At 42.5% G+C, this 23,894-nt stretch overlaps 1 protein-coding gene across 1 annotated transcript in view; it reads right to left on the reverse strand.

The window, feature by feature from the left end:
- Nucleotides 1-23,894, reverse strand: part of LOC125455775 (EH domain-containing protein 4-like) — a 29,953-nt gene continuing 6,059 nt past the window's right edge. The window contains exons 3-4 of the mRNA XM_059649472.1: nucleotides 20,094-20,258; nucleotides 1-5,136 (exon numbers count right to left, since the gene is read on the reverse strand). Coding sequence (XP_059505455.1) covers nucleotides 4,615-5,136; nucleotides 20,094-20,258 — 687 coding nt within the window. The 3' untranslated portion in view covers nucleotides 1-4,614. The remainder of the gene's footprint in view (nucleotides 5,137-20,093; nucleotides 20,259-23,894) is intronic.

The following is a 23,894-nucleotide window of genomic DNA, read 5'->3' on the forward strand; positions in this document are numbered from 1 at the left end:
GTTTGGCCTGCTGTGTTCATCCAGCTCTACGCCTTGTTATCTCAGATTCTCCAGCATCTGCAGTTCCCACTATCTCTGAAGTTCCTTGGTTGGTTTTTTTCCCTCCCATGCCACCCCTTGTTGAAAACCTATTACATTTCTAGCTTTTTCCAGTTCTGATAAAAGGTCATTGACCTGAAATGTTAACACCGCTCTTCTCTCCCTACATACGCTGCCAGACCTGCCAAGCATTGCTAATTTTTCTCCTTTATTTGCATTTCAGGCATTTAACTTTTATAACAAATTTTCATAAGTAGCAAGCCCCATTTTTAAATTTGGACAACATTACTTAGTTAAGTGCATAAGTGAACAATCTCTCATCTTGCAGACAGGAACTAAAATGATTTGAAGTGTGTCAACATCTGGCTTATTGCTCGTTTCACAGAAAAGTGAAACATCAGGACTTAAAGTGCCAGCACTCTGGATTCTCAGGCAGAATTCATTGTTTACTACATTACAATTAAGATCTTTCTTCCAGTCAAAAGGGAGAGCTAAACTGTAAATTCATTTCAGTCTCCAGTTATCCCTCGCAATTAATTTCTGAATATATTTTATATGAAAAGGTTTGCACTCATAACGTCTATTCCTACTAACAAAAATTAATCAAGCAGCTTCAGTGGCAACCATCCGAGGATCTGCATTGATATACAAGTACACAGTGATTTGAAAGACTACTTGTTCCCAGGACAAGTCTGCCAGCAAGCAGATTAAAGACATTTCCACTTAATTGAGGGCTGTCAGTAGCTACAGCAGCATTACTATGGTTATATAGCCTCTAGACGGCAGCAGACACTTGTTTCATTCAGTTCTTTAGAAGCAAATTCTATGGGTGTTCAAAGTTTAAGAAACTGTTTAGCTTCAAACTCTGAGCTGTCACAGCATGTCTTTTTAAATGATACGCAAACTGCATAATACAACTATACACACTTGAAATCCAGTGTCACATTCAGAATTACACAGGACAGCAAAAACAGACGGGATGTCACTTTGTTTGAGATTTATGAGAAGCAGCGGTGTTTGTTCCAAGCCACCCAACAGGAGTGCAACAAACACACTGCTGTAACACAGAAGGCTAATGTCAAGAGGTGAATGCAGTGGATCAGACTTAAAAATTCACAAACTCACTTCAAAACCAAAAACTGTCATTATTGAGCAAATATACATCAGTTTAAAATCTTCAGATTTATCAGATAGGAATTACCAAAAATACCTGTCAATAAAGCTCGAGTCACAAGGGTCAATGGGCTGAAGAGTGGCAGATGGAGTCTAATTTGGATAAATGTGAAGTGTTGTATTTTGGTAAAAACAAACTAGGACAGGGCTTATAGAGTTAATGGTAGAGCCCTGAGTAATGTTATAGAACAGAGACACCTAGGGGCTCAGGTGCATAATTCTTTGAAATTTGCATCACAAGGAGACAAAGTGGTTCAGAAGCTGTTTAGCACGCTTGCCTTCATTGCTCAGACCATCGAATAAAGGAGCTGGGGTGTCTTATAGAGGTTGTACAAGACATGGGTGAGGCCTCTACTTAGGTACTGTGCGCAGTTCTGGTCACCTGTTACAGGAAGGTTTTTATTTAACTGGAGAGGGTTCAGAAAAGATTTACTAGGATGTTGCCAGGAATGGAGGGCTTATAGATATAAAAAATAGTTTGGATAGACTGGGACTTTTTCCACCGGAGCTTAGGAGGTTGGGGGGTGGGGGGGAGGTGACCTTACTGAGGTTTATAAAATCATGTCAGGTATATATAAAGGTGAATGGCAAGGGTCTTTTCCTTATGGAAGCAATGTTCAAAACTAGGGGGCATATTTTTAAGAAGAGAGGAGAAAGACAAAAAAAAACATGAGGCAACATTTTTTTTTATACACAGATAGTGGTTTCTGTGTGGAATGAATTTCCAGAGAAATTGGTGGAATCAAGTAGTTACAACATTTGGATAAGTTCATGAGTAGAAAAGGTTGGAAGGATATGGACCAAACGCAAACAGTTGGGACTGGTTTAGTTTGGGAACACGGTCAGCTTGGACCAAAGGGTCTGTTTCCATGTTGTATGGCTCTACACACTAACAATGAATTTTGGAGTTAAAACTATAACTGGGGAAATGGACAGTGTATTGTTCACCACTGTTGTGTGAGGTCAATTACAAATGGCAGAAGGTACTGTCTGCAACTTATCTAGGATCAGTCACTGTCATCAAGCACCTGGGATCTCTTCTGTTATGATATTGTCACTCCTCAATAAAGGGTCATTGCAATACTTTGCAGCAATGGTGCCAGAAAAGTTTGAATTGGCACCTTCCATCATTACTGAACCTTTCAAAACAGGCCCAAATTCAGCTATCACGTTTAGTATTTCCCTGAAACTACCTTAACGGTCTTAGTAAATAGACATATGCTTAATTATCAGCATTTCATAAACAGGGCAAGATAAAACAAGGCTTATCTGCAAAAGTCTATACTTGAGGCATCAGCACTTAACGAAACTGACCTAAATCAGGTTGGTCCCTCTAATGCACTGAAGTGGCTAAGTTTAAAAATAGAACCTTTCCTAAAAGGTCCAGCTGTAAAGTGATTTGCAGTATTAACCAATATCATCTCATCAGCTCTCAGATTACGAATTTTCAGAACTTCACCCTGTTAAGAAATTACAGAAGAGCAAGAGAATTACACTTCAATTGTGCATGTTATTTAAATATGCAAAATGATGCGGAGTCAGGAAGAATGCTAGAAGGACAGGCATGCACACATTCTGCACACAGGGTAATTTTTCTGACCTTAACTTTTAGAAAATGTCAACTATGCCAACACTTCAGTGTAACTTTTCATTGTTTTGACTGAGTTTTTTCATGCCAATTGAGGCCTGATTGTGTTTCTCGTTCAAACAACAGTGCAGCTTCAGAAATTCCTAACATCTCCCAAAGGGCTCTTTCCCTTCAATCCAATGAACAACTCTAATAACGATTTAGCCTGATTGTATTCCTATTCAAAGTTCCTCCCACTGCTTGTGGACAGTAGCCGCATAACTGAGAGAAGAACGAGTGCATGGGTAACCTCTCAGATCAAACAGATCATAACAGAACAGATACTACTGCACAATTATCAGCTTCTCTGCTTGCCCTGATAACATCACCTCGGTTTTAAAAGTGCAGGGACACAACTGAGAAGCAGGCATATCCTTACATAACTCCACTGGCAACTTCACCCTAGAGCTAGATATTGTGCCTACACCTCTTCTGTGAAGTCTAGAAGGATTTCCACTTTAAAAATCACATGATAAACGTCGGTTGTGGCTGTTGTTTAGGGTGATGAATAACTACCATTGCTGCTACAAGGAGCTTGTGCTGCAGGGCATCATTTACAAAACAAGATTAATCACCAAAGCAGGTCATCACAATGCACCACCACAGGGGAAGCAAGAGAAGGCTTTAAATGTGCAAGAAGCGCATCTATTTTTGTGACTTATGACAATGCAAGACGACGTATAGTCTGCCCATTTTGATGTGCTCAAGACTCTGAACTGATCTGGGGTCATTTTAATGGAACGTTTATTTCCGATTCAGTTCAAGAGAATTCAGCCCCATGGAGTTAACCTTCCATTCCACAATTCACAATGTCACACTGCAGTGCATACCCCAGGATTCAAGGCTGAGCCTCCCTCTGTTTGTACTTCTGCTACTGGCTGGTTGAGGCAATGCCTCAATGACCAACATGTGAAGCTTTCCTGCCCCTAATTTTTAAACGTGTCTCTGTCAAACAAAATATTGGAGGTCAAGAGATTTTTTTTAAAAAGTTGGTCACCAGAATTTTTTTTACAATAGAAAATTTTAAAGATAAATTAATAAATAAATCCTTCCGCTCATTGTACTGGTGCCATCTCCATCCCTTCGCAACCTACACATTTAGCACTTGCTAATGGTCTCACCCAGAACTGCAGTGATGACATACCTACAAACGTTCAAGCCTAAGGGACTGCTTTGAAGCAACACATGCCCAGGTTTCCACTGAATGAATTTTCCCTATCTGTAGTCATCGGCCAGATCAAGATATGCTTTACACAGGAGTGAAGGCTTTGATAAACAATGCATTGACAGGGTAGCATACAGTTACCATCAGAGCATTCGCAGCCTCTTTTAGGAGCAGAAAGCTCTCACACCTTGCTCTCATGTGCCAGACTGCTCAGGTACCCAGAAAACAGGCTGATGGTGGACTACAGGGGCAGACATGAGGGAACTGGAGTGGGGAGGTCTCTGCAATTCCAATCCAGTCAGGGCAGTGCAGAAACGTGGAGTCTATGTAGAGTTACTCGGGCATATTAGTCAGACGTTTGCTGCAACAGCACTGTGTCATGGTCTGGAAAGATTTTGAGTCTTAAGTATCAAACCCATTAATATTTTATACCTTTCAGTTATTACGCACCAGCACGTGATTTAGCAAATATGGTTAAGTCGTTTCTATTGTACAGAAAATAGATCTTGTATACCCAAATCTACAGGCTTTACCATCCTTCCCCAGAGTTAATGAATGGTCTCTTCTGCCATCCATTCAATTTGTCTCTAATTTGAAATGCTAAATCGACTCAGTTCTTTCTCTGGGATGGAGGAATGAGGTGCCCTGGTAATTCCCCTGGCAAATCATATCCTTCCAGCTTTATTTTAATCAGGTGACAGGCCAGAGCGAATTCCTCATCGTCCAGCATTCCATCGCGATCGTAGTCAGCCAGTTTCCAGATCTTCCCCAACACAGTGTTTGGCAACTTAGACTTCACCATTTCTTTCTTTGCATTGTTGCCACTGATTTTGCCATTAATTGGCGAGAGCATGTAGAAAATTTCATCATACTTGGACTTCTCCCTTGCTACAATCCACTCACTGTCATCTATGCCTGCTCCAGCGCCTTCACCATATCCTTCGTTAAAGGGCCCATTTAGGTTGCCATCAAATGCGCCACCAGTCACAGCCTGTGCTGGCTTGCTTGCCTCTTCTTGTCGGATCAGGTTCATCAGCTCAGCGATGTGGTTGGCCAACATTTCATCCACAGACTCTAGCATCTTGGGTTTCAGGGTATGAAACTTGCTAAAGTCACAGGACAGCAGCATTTCCTGCCAAAGTAAAGAGAGAAGAAAGTTGAAAATTGAACAGCAGCAAAAATCACATCAGTCCCCAACACCAGCCTTTCTCCGGTCATTGCAATACAGAATTTCATGCCCGGCTACCAGTGTACAGATCTCCAACTGTCATCTACTCAGTAAACCACTGAACAGTTCTAAGGAAAGTCACTTTTAATTGCTGTGTAAAGGAAAATTTTAAGTAGAGAAAGAAAAACAGGAGCTGATCGGAACAGATGAGAAATGGAAGGTGGTTCATGAATGCCAGAATGAATCAGTGGGGCCAAACAGACTGTTGGTGGTGGAAATCTAATGTATTCTACACATTAATGACTGATCTTGGCCTTTAGTAAGTGTGAGTTTACATAACAGGCTTACACCATTACACTCTTCTCTCAGGCAATACATTAGCACCTCCGCAGAATTGTGTGCACTGGCAGTACCACAATGGATCCTTACTTTCAGTTTTCCACCAATGAGGTATCTAATCTAAGATGTACTTTTAAAACATTTCCAAGACTCACTCTCGGTCACTAAGTTTTGCCAAAAGGTCAGTATATTGATCCGACTTGTGATCTTCACTTAACACCTGCTCAGTAGTACAGAACTTGAATCTCACTGAAAATAGAGACACCCTACTGAAGCATCTAACTTTTGCGCTCACCAGGACAAATGCAAAAATGCCAGTTTCAAATGGTCACAACAATTTATACTGCTGAGGAAAGGGTGCCACTTGTTAGTAAGTCAGGTTTGGTTTCTTTTTAATGCTCACGTGAATTAATCATCAGCTGGTCCTGCATTTAACATCCATCCCGAATTGCTCTGGAAAGGTTAGTGGTGAGTTATTTTTTCCAACTATTGCAATCCTTAAGAGTGCAGGCTATTAGGAAGGAAGGAATGAATTTTGGCCTAACAACAGTGAACTTAAGTTGATTTGGGCTCTGAGTCAGGATTGCATGGAGCTTGGAGCGGAGCTTGCAAATGGCAACGTTCCCACACATCTACAAATTTGTCCTTTTAGGCAGTTGAGGTTACTGGTTTGGAAGGTGCTGTTACAGGAGCTTTGGTATGTTGCTGTGGGGCACCTTGTAGATGGCAGCACAAGACCATAAGATGTGTAGGGTGAAGTAGGTCATTCAGCCCATTGAATCAGCCCTGCCTTTCATTAATATTATGGCTGATCTCAATCTTCAACTTCACTTTCTTGCCTTTTCCCCATAACCCTTCATTCCCTTTACTGATTAAAAATCCATCTTCAACATATTTACTGACCCAGCCTCAACAGCCCTCTTTGGCAAACAATTCCATAGAATCACTACAGTTCATGAAAAGCAATTCCTCCTTATCCGCCTTAATGGGGCAACTCCTTACACTTAGACTATGCTCTCTAGTCCTAGGCACCTCCACTGGGGAAACAACTGTCACATTTACCATGTCAAGCTCTAAAAATCTTGTGTTTTTATAAGGTCTCTAATTCTCCTAGGCGCCAGTGAGTACAGGCCCAATCTACCAGGCCTTTGCAGGTAATAGGGAAAGCAAATGGAAAGGTGGCCTTGAATTGAAATGGAATGAAATATAAAATAGGCAAAGTCTTGCCAAAACTACACAGGGCACTGGTTAGACCAGTCATTACAAGTTTCCATCCTGAAGATTCCCGTTCAGCTCAACTCTCTGGCTTCTGTTAGTTAGCTAACACTCTATCCACATTAATACATTATCCCTAATATCATTTCTCTCATTAAGCAGCTTTAAATGCAGCACCTTATCGAATGTCTTTTGGAAATCTAAACCTATTACATCCTCTGGTTTCCCTTTATCTATTCTGCCTATTACCTTCTCACAGAACTGGTTTAAATTTGTCAGGCATGGTACCTTGTTCATGAAGCCATACGGATGCTGCTTGATTATATTAAGAGTTTCTAAATGCTCTATTTTGTCAATTCTTATTGACTCTAACATGTTCCCGACAACGATGTTAATCTGATTAGTTTATGGTTACTTGAATGTCAGTACATATTGGTGCTCCTTTGCATCAGTGGTAAAGGCTAAAATGTTGAAGATTGTGGATGAGGTGCCAAACAAGCAATCAAGATTGGTCAAGGTGTTGCCGTGGAAAAAACAACTGGAAACAATCAGCTCCTCAGACTCTCAAGTTATTCAAAAACGTTGCAAAGCTCAAAGCATATTCCTTTGGTTTGCAGAGAATGTGCTCAAAATGTGATTTTTGCTTATGCTTGTGGCAAACACATCCATAAACAGGGAACATGTGGAGAGAGGGTGAATAAACTGGGCCTATATTCTCTGGAAGAATCGCTTAGAAATATATGAAATTCTGATGGGATTTAATGGGACAAATGCCGAGAAACTATTGCTGCTAGTCAGGGAATTCTAAACACAGGGCATAGTCACAGCTTAGGGAGCCGAGGTGAGGAGAAATGACTTCAGCCAAAGTGTAATTTGGAATCTCTGATTCCATTAGTGAACATATTTAAGATCAAACAGACACGGCTTTTGTGGATTTAGGGAGAGAATCGGAAAGTGGAGTTGCGGCACAGGCTTAAATGCCACAGTCCACTCCTGTTCTTATTTCTGGCGTTGTTACATATGGTGGTGTTGTTACATCTTCAAAGAACTTGTTCATTGAACACCATGTCAACTTTGGTTTGATTTTCTAAAATGATTGTGTGCTACATTCTTAATAATGGAGGGAAAATGCATAGCAAGTTAGGCTGAATGTTGGGTAGGCCTGGGGAAGTGAATGAAGTTAAAATGAATGATTGAGTAGGTGACCCAGATGATTACCATTTAAAAAGTGCTAAGCTGCACAGCCGACCAGCAAAATCGCTTCCTTTTTATCCTCCCCCTTTCTGTTAAGAAATAGGGCTAGAGACCAGGACTGGAAACATAGCCTGGACTCAGAAGTTGAGTTTAACCTACATTAACCTCGGCTCATCTCTGGTGAGGCAGGTTCCAAGCTGACTTCAGCAGAATTCACATCAAAGTAGGGTTCGGATGTGGATCACCTTTTCAGGCCTGGAGTTTCCTCCGTTCGGCCTGCTTTGTGGATAAGTTGTTTTGGTTTAGTTGGGGGAGGAGGTGCAGAGAGTAGGAGGAGGGGAAAAGTGGACGGATGTACAGCACAATCCCATTGAGCCAGCCAACCACGGGGGGCGGTGGTGGTGAAGGTGAATGATGAGTGGGCGGTAGGTTAAATGATGGACTGGGAGTTGTGGAACAGCCTGAGGGTTGAGAGTTGTACTATCAAAGGAGGTCAGGTAACAGTTGGTCTTGTCAGTAAAACATGGTGGGAGTGGAGTTTGAGAAGTGAGTGAGGACAGTCAGATGAAAAACAAACGGTCAGATGAATTTTCTTGGCGAGGTGGTGTCAAGGCCTGTGGAGCATGACTGCAACCACTTCACACTCTCAAAAATATCTGTCATTCATTACAAGATAAAGTGTGGAGCTGGATGAACACAACAGGCCAAGAAGCATCTCAGGAGTACAAACGCTTTTGTGCTCCTGAGATGCTGCTTGGCCTGCTGTGTTCATCCAGCTCCACACTTTTTGTTATCTTGGATTCTCCAGCATTTGCAGTTCCCATTATCTCTGTCATTCATTACACTTCGTTTCCCGTCTCTAATTTGTAGACCCAAGTTGTTACATACCCCTGTATCCAATGGGTTATAGTTTTCATGACCAGTCTCGCACATGGGACATTGACAAATGCCCTATTAAAACCCACAGAGGCAGCAGCTCATGCAACACCCTCATCAGTCCTCCACAAAATAAAATGAGGAGTGTCTGACAGGGCAATCAGGGAGTGGGCATGGGGGGGTGGTTGGCTGGCTCAATGGGGTTGTGCTGTACATACGTCCACTTTTCCCCTCCTCCTACTCTCTGCACCTCCTCCCCCAACTAAACCAAAACAACTTATCCACAAAGCAGGCCGAAAGGAGGAAGCTCCAGGCCTGAAAAGGTGATCCACATCCGAACCCTACTTTGACGCGAATTCTGCTGAAGTCACCTTGGAACCTGCCTCACCAGAGATGAGCCGAGGTTAATGTAGGTTAAACTCAACTTCTGCATCCAGCCTATGTTTCCAGTCCTGGTCTCTAGCCCTATTTCTTAACAGAAAGGGGGAGGATAAAAAGGAAGCGATTTTGCTGGTTGGCTCTGCAGCTTAGCACTTTTTAAAATGGTAATTTTTAATTACTCACTAAAATGATCCATTTACTGCTTTGGAATTTTTCTTTCTCCATGTTTATGGATATTTCATGTTGCAGCCAACCAAACCTTTCTGAAACCTACCCAATAGCACCATGCTGCTAGATCTGCTACATTTCTCCAGCACTTTGCTTATTTTTCACTTTCCGTAACTCCTACTTCAACATGAAACAGAATTAATACAAATATGGATTAACAGGGAGATAATACTTTAAACGAAAATGGTAAATTCATTTTTAACAGTCAATACTACGAAGGTATGCATTAGATAACCTCAGGAATTTCCCTTCCATGTGTATGGTATTATACAGCTCCACACACAATGTTCTTTATTCATGCAGCGTGGGTCAAGAATCCTCTCCGACAGCATATTTTAGCTTAGAGTTTCACAGGTATAGTAACACTCTTGCTCTGCCTCTCTCATTACAACAGTCCCACAGTGTCACTTTCCAGAGTACATTTTCAACGAAAACAACCACTGTTTGTGGTTCCAAGATAATAAAATGTGAGGCTGGATGAACACAGCAGGCCAAGCAGCATCTCAGGAGCACAAAAGCTGACGTTTCGGGCCTAGACCCTTCATCAGAGACCTCTCTGATGAAGGGTCTAGGCCCGAAACGTCAGCTTTTGTGCTCCTGAGATGCTGCTTGGCCTGCTGTGTTCATCCAGCCTCACATTTTATTATCTTGGAATCTCCAGCATCTGCAGTTCCCATTATCACTGTTTGTGGTTCAGCTATTTCCGTGAAAACACTCCGTTGGTTTAGTGTTGCCAAGCTAGTCACACAGCTTTTCAAGTTTGAGACCATTTTAGATATTTTCTCACAACCTGATCAGATACATTGTTATGCCCTCCCTGGAGCAGGTGGGACACTACCACTACACCACAAGAACCTCTGAGATCATTTTAACCAGATCAGACAATGCCTTCAAGAGCTCTTGTATCCCTTTCAGCCAATATAGAAAAACTGAATTGCTCCAGAGTGATTTGGTTCTTCTCACCAAAAATTCTGAGCTCCTATTTCTGTTCTGTTGTGTCCATACCAGTGAATTGATCACTTTCACCCTCCAGTTCGTTTGCTTATAGCCCCTCTGTGTGTCTATCAGCGAAACGGTTTCTGACCCTAACATACATACTGTTGGTACTACTTCCAGGCCAAGGGTTTCCAGATCACACAGGCCAGTATTCCTTATTACTAAAGAAAACCACAATTGATTCCTTGATGACAAAATGTGGAGCTGAATGAACACAGCAAGCCAAGCAGCATCTTAGAAGCACAAAAGCTGATGTTTTGGGCCTAGACCCTTCATCAGAAAAGGGGGATGGGGAGAGGATTCTGAAATAAGTAGGGAGAGAGGGGGAGGCTGACTGAAGAGGGATAGAGGAGAAGATAGGTGGAGAGGAGAGTATAGGTGGGGAGGGGGATAGGTCAGTCCAGGGAGGACAGATAGGTCAAGGGGGTGGGATGAGGTTAGAACTCGGCCGCACCCTCACCAATTTCTCTTTTGATTCCTCCCATTTCCTACAAACAAAGGGGGTGGCCATGGGTACCCGCATGGATCCAAGCTATGCCTGCCTCTTTGTAGGTTACGTGGAACAGTCCCTCTTCCGTACCTACACTGGCCCTAAAACCCACCTCTTCCTCCGTTACATTGATGACTGTATTGGTGCCATCTCATGTTCCCAAGATGAGCTCGAACAGTTCATCCTCTTCACCAACACCTTCCACCCCAACCGTAAGTTCACCTGGACCACCTCCAACACATCCCTCACCTTCCTGGACCTCTGTCTCCATCTCAGGCAACCACCTAGAAACCGATGTCCATTTCAAGCCCACCAACTCACACAGGTCCGCCTCCCCCTCTCTCCCTATTTATTTCAGAATCCTCTCCCCATCCCCCTTTTCTGATGAAGGGTCTAGGCCCGAAACATCAGCTTTTGTGCTCCTAAGGTGCTCCTTGTGTTCATCCAGCTCCAAACCTTGTTATCCCAGATTCTCCAGCATCTGCAGTTCCCATTATCTCCAGTCAATCTGCTAAAGCTACTTGTGTGTCCAGTGACGTTTGTAGCAATTGCTTGACACAACCAAATGATTCAACAACCAACAGATCAGACCTAAGCATTGCAATTCTGCTTTATCCAGTCATGAAGGACAATTAACTTGGAGGAGGAGGAGGCAATGACCGTCTCTAACGAGCAAATCTCACCATTTATTCTTAATATTCCAAGGCACTAGCATCACTGAATCCGCAACTACCAACATCCCAGAGATTACCCATGAAACTAAACTGGAACTAGGCATATAGATAATGTGGCCCATTGACATAACTCCTTGATGTTCAGTGGCATCATTATCCCCTTCTATTAACATCCTGGGAGTTACCATTGACCAGCAACTGAACCAGATACAGCCACAGTATTTCTGTGGCCAAAGGGCAGGTCAGAGACAGGGAATTCTGTAGCAAGTAATTCACTTCCCATTTCCTGAAAGTCTGTCCACTTCCATTTCGAAGGACAAATGCAGCAGTTACATGGGAATATCACCACCTGAAAGTTCCCCGCCAAGCCACTCACCATCCTGATTTGGAAATATATTGCCATTCCTTCAGCGTCACCAGGTCAAACCCTGGAATTCACTTCCTAAGGACATTGTGGGTCAACCTACAGCACTTGGACTGCAGCAAATCAAGGCAGCAGTTCACTACCACCTTCTCAAGGGCAACTAGGGACAGGCAATAAATGCTGAGCCTAGCTAGCGACGCCCATATTTCCACGAGTGAAGAAATTTTAGTTCCCGAGACCCCTTTCTACCTCACCCTTTCTCTACAGCACCATTCATGGTAATAATCACAATGTGATCAAAGTCAGCATGGTCTCATCAAAGAGAAGTCGTAAATGACAAATTTTATTCAAGTATTTTCAAGACATACCGATGAGAGTAATTAAAGAGGAACAAATAGATATAGTGTACCTGGATTTCCAAAATACATTGATAAGGTGTTGCACTGAAACTTAATATATGGAAGGGGGCTCATGGTGTTGGTTGATATATTAACATGAATAGAATATTGGTTAATTGACAGGAATTAATAAATAGGATTAAATGAGGCATTTTCAAGTTGGCAGACTGCCATGGGATTAGTGCTCATATCTTAGTGATCTGTAATATGAACGACTTAGAGAAAGATGAATGTATATCTGTTTTTTGACAATGTGTGGCTCAATGGGATTTTAGGTTATGAGGACCATTCAGAGATTCAGATTAAAACAGTGAGCAGCTTTTGTGCTCCTAAGATGCTGCTTGGCCTGCTGTGCTCATCCAGCTCCACACTTTGTTATCTCGGATTCTCCAGCTTCTGCAGTTCCCATTATCTCTGATCACAGCTGATTCCTTTACAGCTTTACAACATTTGCAAATGATACAAATTCTTAAAAGTCGTTTTCAAATGGCCTTAAAACTAAGTCTTGAATCCAAATATCTTGTACAGAAATTAGCTTTTTTTCTTACTGTATTGCTTCCTAGCCTAAGGTAATGAATCATATTTCTTTTGTCCAAGAAAAGGCTGTCATGGTTGATGTCCTTCAGTTAAAAGGATGATGTCACCTCAGAGTCACTGTGGATATTCATGAGACTCAACAGCCAAGCCACAGATGTTTGGGCACATAAAACAGAACGTCCCATGTCGTACTGGGTCACATATGTAGGATTTGTTGTCTCTTTGTTTCATCAGTAAGACATCTGGACTCAGAACATGATGCAGCTTGATGGACAAAGGCTCAGTGAAAGAAGAAAAGTTCACAAGGGTGCTAATTAGTGAGTAGGATGGCAAGCTAGTCAGATGGGCTGATCAGTGACAAATGGAAATCAGTCTTCAAAAAAAAAATGAGGTGATGCACTTGGGCAAGGTAAACAAAGAAACCAAACACATAACAAAAGATAAGACCCTGAGACACACCAATGATCAGAGGGGCCTTGGTGTGCACGTAGGTATGACGGCAGGTGGATAAAGTGATTGAGAGAGCATATGGGGTACTTATCTATTTTAGCTGAAGCAGAATTTAACAACAGGAAGGTCATGCTGAAACTGTAAAACTTTAGTTAGGCCACAGCTAGAGTAATGTGTGCAGTTCTGGAATCCACATTACAGGAGGGGATATGACAGCACTAGAATTGGTGCAGAAGATGTTGTTGCCTGGGCTGGAGAGTTTCAGTTATGCTGACAGATGGAGTAGACTGGGGTTGTTTTCCCTGCAGCAGAGGAGTTGAGAGGGAACATGACTGAGATGCATAAAATTATGACAGGCATTGATAGGGTAGACAGGAAGAATCTTTTCTCCTCGAAGGAGGGATAAGTGACCAGGGCATGTGGATTTAAGCTAAGGGCCAAGAAGTGAGGACAGGATGTGAGGAAAACCTTTTTCACCCAGAGGGCGGTAGGGTTCTAGGACTCACTGCCTGTAAAAGATGGTAGGGGAAGAAACCCTCATAACATTGAGGTAGTTTTTAGATGTGCACTTGTGAAGCCAAGACATACAAGGCTGTGAGCCAAGTGCTGGAAAATAGGATTAGAATGGTTAGGTGGTTGTTTTGACAAGCGCAAAGTGACAGATCAAAAGAACCATAGTCATAGAGATCTACAGCACAGACAATGAAGATGACTCACCTTTGAAAGAATGTGACGAAGGTTCTTTAGATTAATTCCTGAGATGAGGGGATACTTTGGTGGAGAGAGATTGAGTAGACTACATTTACATTACCTAGGGTTTTGAGAAGAATAATGGATATTTCATTGAGGCACAACAGTTTGAGGATAAGCAGCTAGCAGGTTTCACCCGAATGGAGAGCCTACAACTGGGGACATAAAACAGTCAGCGTATCAGAATAAAGGGCTAGTTATTTCAGACGGAGATGATGAGGGATTGTGAATATTTTAAATGCTGAACCTTTGAGTGTTGTGAATGCTCTGGGTATATACCAGCAAGAGGCTGCAGGAGCCTTGGAGCAGTTGCACAAGAACATAGCCTACAGGAAATGTAGGATGTAGCTGAGGAAGATCAGCCTTTATCTTACTGAATGGTGGAACAACTTAAAAGGGCATGAATGGCTAATTACTATCTCTATTCCTGATATTGCAAAGAGTGTATGCATTCAAACAATCTACATTTAACTCCAAACAAAAAAGGAAGTGCAAAGGAACTCACGTGTCCAAGAAAAATGCGTCAATATTTGACCTTTAAAGAGTGCAGAACCACTATCATTGTATTTGCCATTCTTGACTGTACTGTGTTTACACTAGGGACTGGATCAGGAACTATTTTCAAACAACTTCACTGCCCTGCCTGCAAGTTCCAAACACAATATGTTGTTTCTTTGTTTTCCCAATTTCCTTCCCACATTTGAGCTGTGGATTATAAATTGAACTCTGCAAAATATAAAGCTTTTGTTCTAAACCCTTGGTTTTGGAAACATGGATTTTGATGCAATTAGGAATCAACATTTCTCAGTTTCTGCCAAATGACATCAACTAGTGACATGCTCATTCTAAAATAGAACAGCTTGAATAAGATCAGCTGCTTCAAACAAGGAGCATGGAAACAACTCAAAGCCGTAAGGTGGAGATGTTGATATTTCCAGGATATTCGCGTTATCAAGAAAAAACATTATTCCACCTGTTTAACTCTTAATTCTTGTTAATTGCAAAACTTAGTTCAATACAGTTTGTGCTTCAACCACGTCACGTGGTAAGGTTCTTGGACATTCCAAATTCTGGAAATCTTTGAACAGTGTCAACATTTTGACATGAAAGGTACAGATGATATTTTCAAAGTAGGGTTAGCTGTTAGATTGCCTTCCTTCACTCAGCAGGCGAATGCTGGTATCTCAGTCAAGAATTACTTTCTTTCTCAATGTGGTTAGCCTGAAGGCAACCTCAACAGCAGAAGTATCAATGAGATGAGGTACTTAAAAATCATCCATGATGCACTCTCAACCTCCCTCAACATAAATGCTCCTGTAAACATCACACAAATAAATAAACCCAAATACACATACTCTACAAAACAAACCTAGCGCATAGGCATACAGTGGCCTAGCTCAAAGAGACAAAAAACATGTGCAATATACCATTTGTGCTAGAGATACTTGCAGTTTGAACAGGTATTTGTTACAAGACCGAAACATTAGGCAAATGACTCATCCATTGTTAATGTCTCCCTGCTTTCAATAGCCAGCTTATCTGTTTAGGTTAGTTTAGCCTGTGCAACCGGGAGGGAGGGGGGGGCAAGTAGTTAAAGTAATAGATTAGAAATCCATTGGGAAGTCTCCCCAATTATACGCGAAGCCTCATCTTTACCTTTCCTGATCAATGACTACCATGCTTTAATACAAACGTTAAAGGGCAGGCATATGGCACAGCGCTGGTCCCTATCTCTGGTTAGAATGTTCCAGCTTTGAATCCCACAAGGCACAGAGGTGTGTTATAACATGTTTCACCAGGCCAATTAAAATATATTTTCTTTTTCCACTCAATCTTACCTATACCCTCTTTTGGCAATTAGAGGCACTGCAATTGTGTAAATATTAACATGACCCTGCATTTACCAAATCATCATCTCCCAAACCATCCATGACCTCATCACCTCGTGACCTCCCACCCACAGCCTCCAACCTCATTGTTCCCATCCCTACACCGCCCACTTCAATCTCCTTCTCAAAATCCACAAACCCGCCTGCCCTGGTCGACCTATTGTCTCTGCCTGCTCCAGCTCCACCGAACTCATCGCCACATATCAAGATTCCATTTTCTCCACGTTGGTCCACGAACTCCCTAGCTACGTCCGTGACACCACCAACACCCTACACCTCCTCCAGAACTTCTGATTCCCCGGTCTCCAACACCTCATTTTCACCATGGACATCCAGTCCCTATACATCTGCATTCCCATGCACTTGGCCTAAAGGCCCTCCGCTTCTTCCTGTCCCGCAGACCCCACCAGGCCCCCTCCACCGACACCCTCATCCGCCTAGCCAAACGCGTCCTCACCCTCAATATCTCCTCTTTCGATTCCTCCCACTTCCTACAGACAAAGTGGGGTGGCCATGGGTACCTGCATAGGTCCAAGCTATGCCTGCCTCTTTGAGGATTATGTGGAACAGTCCCTCTTTCGCACCTACACTGGCCCCAAACCCCACCCCTTCCTCCGTTACACTGATGGCTGTATCGGTGCCATCTCATGTTCCCAAGAAGAGCTCAAACAGTTCATCCACTTCACCAACACCTTCCACCCCAACCTTAAGTTCACCTGGACCATCTCCAACACATCCCTCACCTTCCTGGACATTTCTGACTCCATCTCAGGCAACCATCTACAAACTGATGTACATTTCAAGCCCACCGACTCCCACAGCTACCTAGAATACACCTCCTCCCACCCAACTGCCTGCAAAAATTCTATCCCCTATTCCCAATTCCTTCGCCTCCACTGCATCTGCTCCCAGGATGAGGCATTTCAGTCCCGTACATCCCCAATGTCCTCATTCTTCAAGGACCGCAACTTACCCCCGCTGTGGTCGGGAACACCCTCGACTGGGTCTCCCGCGCTTCCCGCAACTCATCCCTCACACTCCACACCCGCAATAACTGCCAAAAGAGAATCCCCCTAGTCCTCACATACTACCCTACCAACCTCCGCATACAACTCCTCATCCTCCAACACTTGTGCCATCTACAATCCGACCCCACCACTAAAGATTTTTCCAATCCCACCCTTGTCTGCCTTCCGGACAGACCACACTCTCCGCAACTCCCTTGTCCGCTCCACACTCCCCTCCAACCCCACCACACCCGGTAGCTTCCGCTGCAACTGCAGGAAGTGCTACACTTACTCCCACACCAGGCTCCAAGATGACTTTCTACATCAAGCAGATGTTCACCTGCACATCCGCCAATGTGGTATACTGCATCCACTGTACCCAGTGTGGCTTCCTCTACATTGGGGAAACCAAGCAGAGGCTTGGGGACCGCTTTGTGGAACACCTACGCTCGGTTCACAATAAACAACTGCACCTCCCAGTCACAAACCATTTCAACTCCCCCCTCCCATTCCTTAAACGACATGTCCATCCTGGGCCTCCTGCAGTGCCATAATGATGGCACCCCTAGGTTGCAGGAACAGCAACTCATATTCCGCTTGGGAACCCTGCAGCCCAATGGAATCAATGTGGATTTCACCAGCTTCAAAATCTCCCCTCCCCCCAATGCATCCCAAAACCAGCCCAGCTCGTCCCCGCCTGCCTAACCTGCTCTTCCTCTCACCTACCCCTCCTCGCACCTCAAGCTGCACCTCCATTTCCTACCAAATAACCTGATCCCACCCCCTTGACCTGTCTGTCCTCCCCGGACTTCCTATCCCCTCCCTGCCTCCCCACCCATACTCTCCTCTCCGCCTATCTTCTCCTCTATCCATCTTCGGTCCGCCTCCCCCTCTCTCCCTATTTATTTCAGAATACTCTCCCCATCCCTCTTTTCTGATGAAGGGACTAGGCCCGAAATGTCAGCTTTTGTGCTCCTACAATGCTGCATTGCCTGCTGTGTTCATCCAGCTCCACACTGTTATCACTTACTCCTATATGATCTGTTTTATCCAGCATGAGCTCAGAATAGATGAACTAGCCATCAACAATTATGTTATGAAATCTTAGTCACAGGATGTGTATTTGCTCATGTTTGCCATGAAGTGTCATGGGGTCCTGAGTCAATGTTGAGGATTTCCATTGCCAAACATGTTGACTGTACAGGTCTTTGCCAACATCTCTGGTGGAACTGTCCTGTTAATGGGGCAGGACATTTCCAGGTTGGAGTTGTCCAGGGCACTGGCTTTAAAATATAATTCAGAGTGCAGCAGACTGCTGCTTAATTAATTTATAATACAGTTTTCCCATACTTAGTATAAGCCCCGAAATGTTATTGACGGGGATTCTGCATGGCTCCGTCATCTCCAGTTCCTGGGTTGATGATGAGTGGTCTTCTGCTTTTATTTTCTTTTGATGTTTATGTACAATGTTGATACAACTGTGTTGTATACAGTAGCATCCTGAGCCATTTAAAAGAACAGTTAAAAAGAGACTTTGCTGTTGGTTTGGATTCACAAGGAGGGTTAGCTGGGTAAGGAAGCAACATCACGTTTCCCAAAGGACATTAGTGAATCAGACAAGCGTTTATAATACATGACTCTTGCCGCCTTTACAGAGGGCAGGATGGCACCAACACAGGATGACTCTTTGTGGGCCGTCTACAGCAGATCTTATTCTCACATTTCTTGCAATTGTTCTGCACTTTTAAACCTCAACTGCTGCTTTTTGCGCTCCTTCTCTGCAGCCATAACCTGGCATTCCTCACTCTGTTTAATCACCTCTGAACTTTGTTTATTAGGATCTGCTTGTACTGCACACAAACAAAATTTTTCATTGTACTTAGGTACATGTGGCAATAAATCAAATCAGTCAATGATTGTTGCGCAATCACTGCAGAAATTATATTCCAGATTTACTGGCTACTTAAACTTAAATTCTTTGCTCGGTCTTGCTGCACTGGGAGAGCAGAGAAGAGAATAGCACCTCAAAATCCTCAGCTGCTTCAGTGACCTTCGTCAACAATGACATTTGCTGATGACTGCCTGCTCAGCACCATTTGTGACTCTCTAGACACTGAATCAGTCCTTGTCAATCTGTAGACCTGAATAACATTCAGGCTTGGGCTGCCAAGTGACAAGTTACTTTCACGCAACACAAGAACCAGAAAACGACAAGAGAAAATCTTACCATTGTCCCTTGATGTTCAATAGCATTATCATTGCTATATCCTCCACTATCACCTTCTAGAGTTAGCACTGACTAGAAATTGAACTAGTCCAGTCCCACAAATACAAGAGCAGGTCAGGACCTACCAAAGGCCAGGGCCAAAACCATCCGGAAGGACAAGGGCAGCAGGCACATGGGAACAACACAACCTCCAAGCTATTCCAATTGTCCACTCTGACTTTGAAATATATCACAGTTTCTCCCACTGCTATGGATCAAAATTTTGGACTTCCCTCCATAACACCACTATGATCCAGATGAAATGCTCAGAGATTCAAGATGAAATGCAAGATATTTAGAACAGTAAGCAGGAGTAACACATTTGCAGAGGGATCAGAAACTATTAAATTCACTTTCAATTTTAAGGGTTGAGGAAGAAATTGTGTCAATACTTATGATTAGACTGAATAGGTGGCAGAGAAAGAGAATTTAAAAAGGATGCAGAAACAATAAATATGATTGGGATTACTTACTTGCATGGAGAGTAAGAAACAACATAGTTGGGTTGAGCTGAATGACCTGTTTCATACTGTAACGTCTACGCACTTACACCTAAAGAAGGATTTCACCTAAATGAACAAATGCTCTTTAGTGCACCCGATTCTGTATTCTTTCATTTTGCTAACAACGTAACATCCAGCTCTCAAAATGTCTGAAGTGGTGTGGCACAGGAGTACACAGGGTACCATTCATTACTTATTTTTTAAAAGAATAGCGAGATAGGATTGCTGTAAAATAATTCTAGAAATAACAGCATCAATTCCTTCCCTCTGTCTCTCACAAACATGCAACGTCTCCACTCAGAAAAAATTACACTGTGCATTGTCAAATGGAAAAATGATTGAAAGCCCATTGATACTGTCATACCTGCATCTTTTTTACGTTGGGAAAATCACCAGCAGAGATATTATGCTCCTGCTGGAGTGTGAAATATATCTCTTCAAGTCTACTTATCATCTCCTTTTTCTTGAGTTCTTTCCCAAAAACAGCTGGCATCTCCTTCTTCAAATAACTGATGATATAGGCATGAACCTAGAAAACAACACCAGGAGTTAGATAATGTATTCAACATCCAGTGTATTTTGTCACATATTCCCCATAATATTTTAAGAATCTTATATTTATACACACTTCTGCTTATAAACATTAAAAATATGAATCCAAAGCAGTAGGTCTCTCGAGCCTGCTCTACCATTCAATAAAATCATGGCTGATCTATCCTTGATAACCTTTCACCTTCCTTGCTCATCAAGTATCTACCTCTGCTTCAAAAACATTCAAAGGTTCTGCTTACATGGCTTTCTGAAGAAGAGCACGCCAAAGATTCAACTCTCAAAAATGTCCATCTCCTCTGTCCTAAATGGGTGACCCCTTATTTTTAAAACCAAGATGATCCCCGGTTCTAGATTGTCCCACGAGAGAAACATCTCTCCACATCTACCCTATCAAGACCCTTCAGGGTACTGTGGTTTAATCAGGTTGTCTCTTACTCTGCGTAACCAGAACAGATTCAGGCGTAGTCAGTCTAACCTTCCTTCATAAGACAACCATTCCAGGTACTAGTCTCGTAAACCTTCTCTGGACTATCCCCAATACTTTTACATCCTTCCTTGAATAGAGAGACCAATACTTTACACAATACTCCAGATGTATAACTGAAGAATAATTTACTTACTTTTCCAGAAATTCTCTTTACAATAAATTATACCATTCTATTAAACTACTTAATTATTTGCAACAGCAATTCTTGCACAAGATCCCTCTGCACCTCAAAATAGCTCAGTTAGATAATGTTTCCTTTTTTATTCTTGCTGCCAAAATAGACAACTTCACATTTTCTCACATTAGACTCCATCTGTCACAACTTTGCCCACTCAACATATTCGTAATCTTTTCATAGTCTCCTTATGTTCTCCTCACAACGTTTTTTTTTAAAAAGATTCATTCACAGATGAGATTGTCACTGGCTTGTCCAGCATTTGTTGCCCATTCCTAACTGCCCAGAGGGAAGTTATGAGTCCACCATATTGCTGTGGCTCTGGAGTCACATGTAGGCCAGACAAGATTGGGATGGCAGTTTCGTTCGCTAAAGGACAATAGTAAAACAGATGGGTTTTTTTTTCCAACAATCGACAATGGATTCATGGTTATTATTACACTCTTGATTCCAGATATTTATTGAATTCAAATTTCACTATCTATCGTGGCAGGATTTGAACACAGGTCCCCAGAACATTACCTGGTTCTCTGGATTAACAGTCCAGCAATAATACCACTAGGTCATTGCCTCCCCTATATTTTGTTCCTACAAGTGTCACCAGCAAATTTAGATACAATACCTACCAGCCCTTCATGCAAATTTGTTTTTGGATATTGTAAAATGTAGAGGCAGCAAGCCCCCTGCCCTGATCTCTGCGGCACAACACTCCTATCTTACCAACCAATGACCCACTTATGGCTACTACCAGCAAATAGGAAGTAGGCAATCTTCGATCCACGCCAGCATGGTACTCACTACATTAAGCTTTCTTGATTCTGACTATTGTGGCACCTTGTCAAATCTTCGGTAAATCTAAGTACAGCACATAAATTGGTTTGCCTTTTATCCAAAGGATGCATTACTTCTACAAAGAATTTAAATTGCTTAATAAGATTTCCCTTTCACAAAACCATATTGGCTTTACCTGATTATTTTGTAAATGCCCTATGATATCTCAAATAATAGCCTTCAACATATTTCCTGCTTTCTGTCTCCCTCCCTTTTTGAGGAACGGAGAGCATTCACTATTCTCCAATCTAATGAAACCTTTCCTAAATGTAGGGAATCTTGGAAAATTAAAATCAATGCATATTTAAATTTTCTAGTCACTTCATTGAAGACCCTGGGATGAAGTCCATCAGCGTTTGGGGATTTGTTAGCCCTTGGCTCCAATAATTTGCTCAATACCACTTCCCTGGTGACTAACTGGTTTAAGTTCCTCTCATTTATTTTCTGATGTACATCTATTGCTGGCATGCTGCTTGCATGCACTCTAGTCAGATATAACTGTTGCTTATGTCCATTCTAGAAAGATGCAAACTATCTGTTAAATTCATTTGACAAGTCATTATTTTCCTTTATTAACTACCTGGATGCACAAGCTATAGGAGTAACACTTGTAATTGTTTATTTTTTAAAATTCTTAATAGAAACACCTGCTACCTGTTTTAATATTTCTAGTTAGCTTTCTCATATACTGAGAACCTTTATTTGATCGGTGATCCTTTAGTCATGCTTGGTTTTTCATTTTCTGTCCAGACTTTTGACCTGCAACCCAAATCTGATCATCCTTATTTTTTTTGTTAACATGTCTCAGTTACATGGGACTTAAAGTGGACCTCCTAGCCCAGAATAGGAATACTATCACTCCCTCACATGAGCACTAACTTTGCACAATTATGATTTTTGTTACATTTGATACTATCAGAAATTGGGAGGCATGTTACATGACACAGATGTTCGAGCCTCTGATCTGCCCTTGGAGCCATAGTTCATGTAAATGGCCCAATTTATTTTTTGGCCAACGGCAATCCCAATCCCAGTGTGTCGATAGAGGTTACTCAGTGGCTTAATACCAAAGAGTGTCAAGGAGTGACATTTGGGGTCTCACTTTTTAGAGAAAGTCACGTCTGGTACCTGAGTTGCACAGACGTTACTTGCTAAAGTCAGCCTAAACACGGAAATTGTTATAGTTTCTTGCTGCAATTAGACATGGACTATTTCAGTATCTGAGGAGTTGTGAACTGTACGGTCATCAGTGAATATCCCAACTTCCGACCTCATTTTGAGGAGAAGGCCATCAACAAAACACTGATAGTCAGGCCTAGGACACACTTCTGAAGAACTCTGGATGTGATGCTCTGTGGTTAAGATGACTGGCCTCTGAAAGGAGGTTGTTGATAAGTAGTGTTTGACGACGCTGTCAATGACACACTTCCACCAGTTTGCCGATGATCAAGAACAGACTGATGACATCGTCACTACCTGGGATAGATTTATCTGCTTTTTGTGGACAGCACGTACCCAACAATTTTCCACATTACTGGGAAGATTCCAGTGTTAGAATCCCTCCATCGTGGAAGCAAGCCATTTGGCCCATTGAATCCACTCTGACCCTCCAAACAGCATTCCACCCAGACCCACACCTGCAACCCTGCATTTCCCACGGCTAATCTAGCTCGCCTGCACATCCCTGGACACTATGGACGATTTAGTATGGCCAATCCACCTACCTGGCATATCTTTGGACTGAGAGTGGAAACCCACACAGCCACAGGGAACATGTGCAAACTCCACACAGGCAGTCACCCGAGGCTGGAATCGAACCCGGATCCCTGCCGCTGTGAGGCAGCTATGCAATACTGAGTCACTGTGCTGCCGAAATGAAAGCCCTTCCTTTATGCAAACATTCAAAACATAAATTTCCTACCACAAGCTAATGCTACTGTGCCTCCTGCTCCATTATTTCTGTTCCTCAGGGCTGTATAGCTAGTTCTGGAGCACAAACTTTCAGTTTTAATATCATTTCATTATCCATTCCAACCAAGATACTTTCTCTGTTTTGTAAATTATTCAAAATTTTCTATTTGGTTATTTTAGTTGTTAGAAGTTAGCTAAAGTTGTACTCA

Source organism: Stegostoma tigrinum, chromosome 10, assembly GCF_030684315.1.
Source record: "Stegostoma tigrinum isolate sSteTig4 chromosome 10, sSteTig4.hap1, whole genome shotgun sequence".
In the NCBI taxonomy this organism is placed as follows: Eukaryota; Metazoa; Chordata; class Chondrichthyes; order Orectolobiformes; family Stegostomatidae; genus Stegostoma; species Stegostoma tigrinum.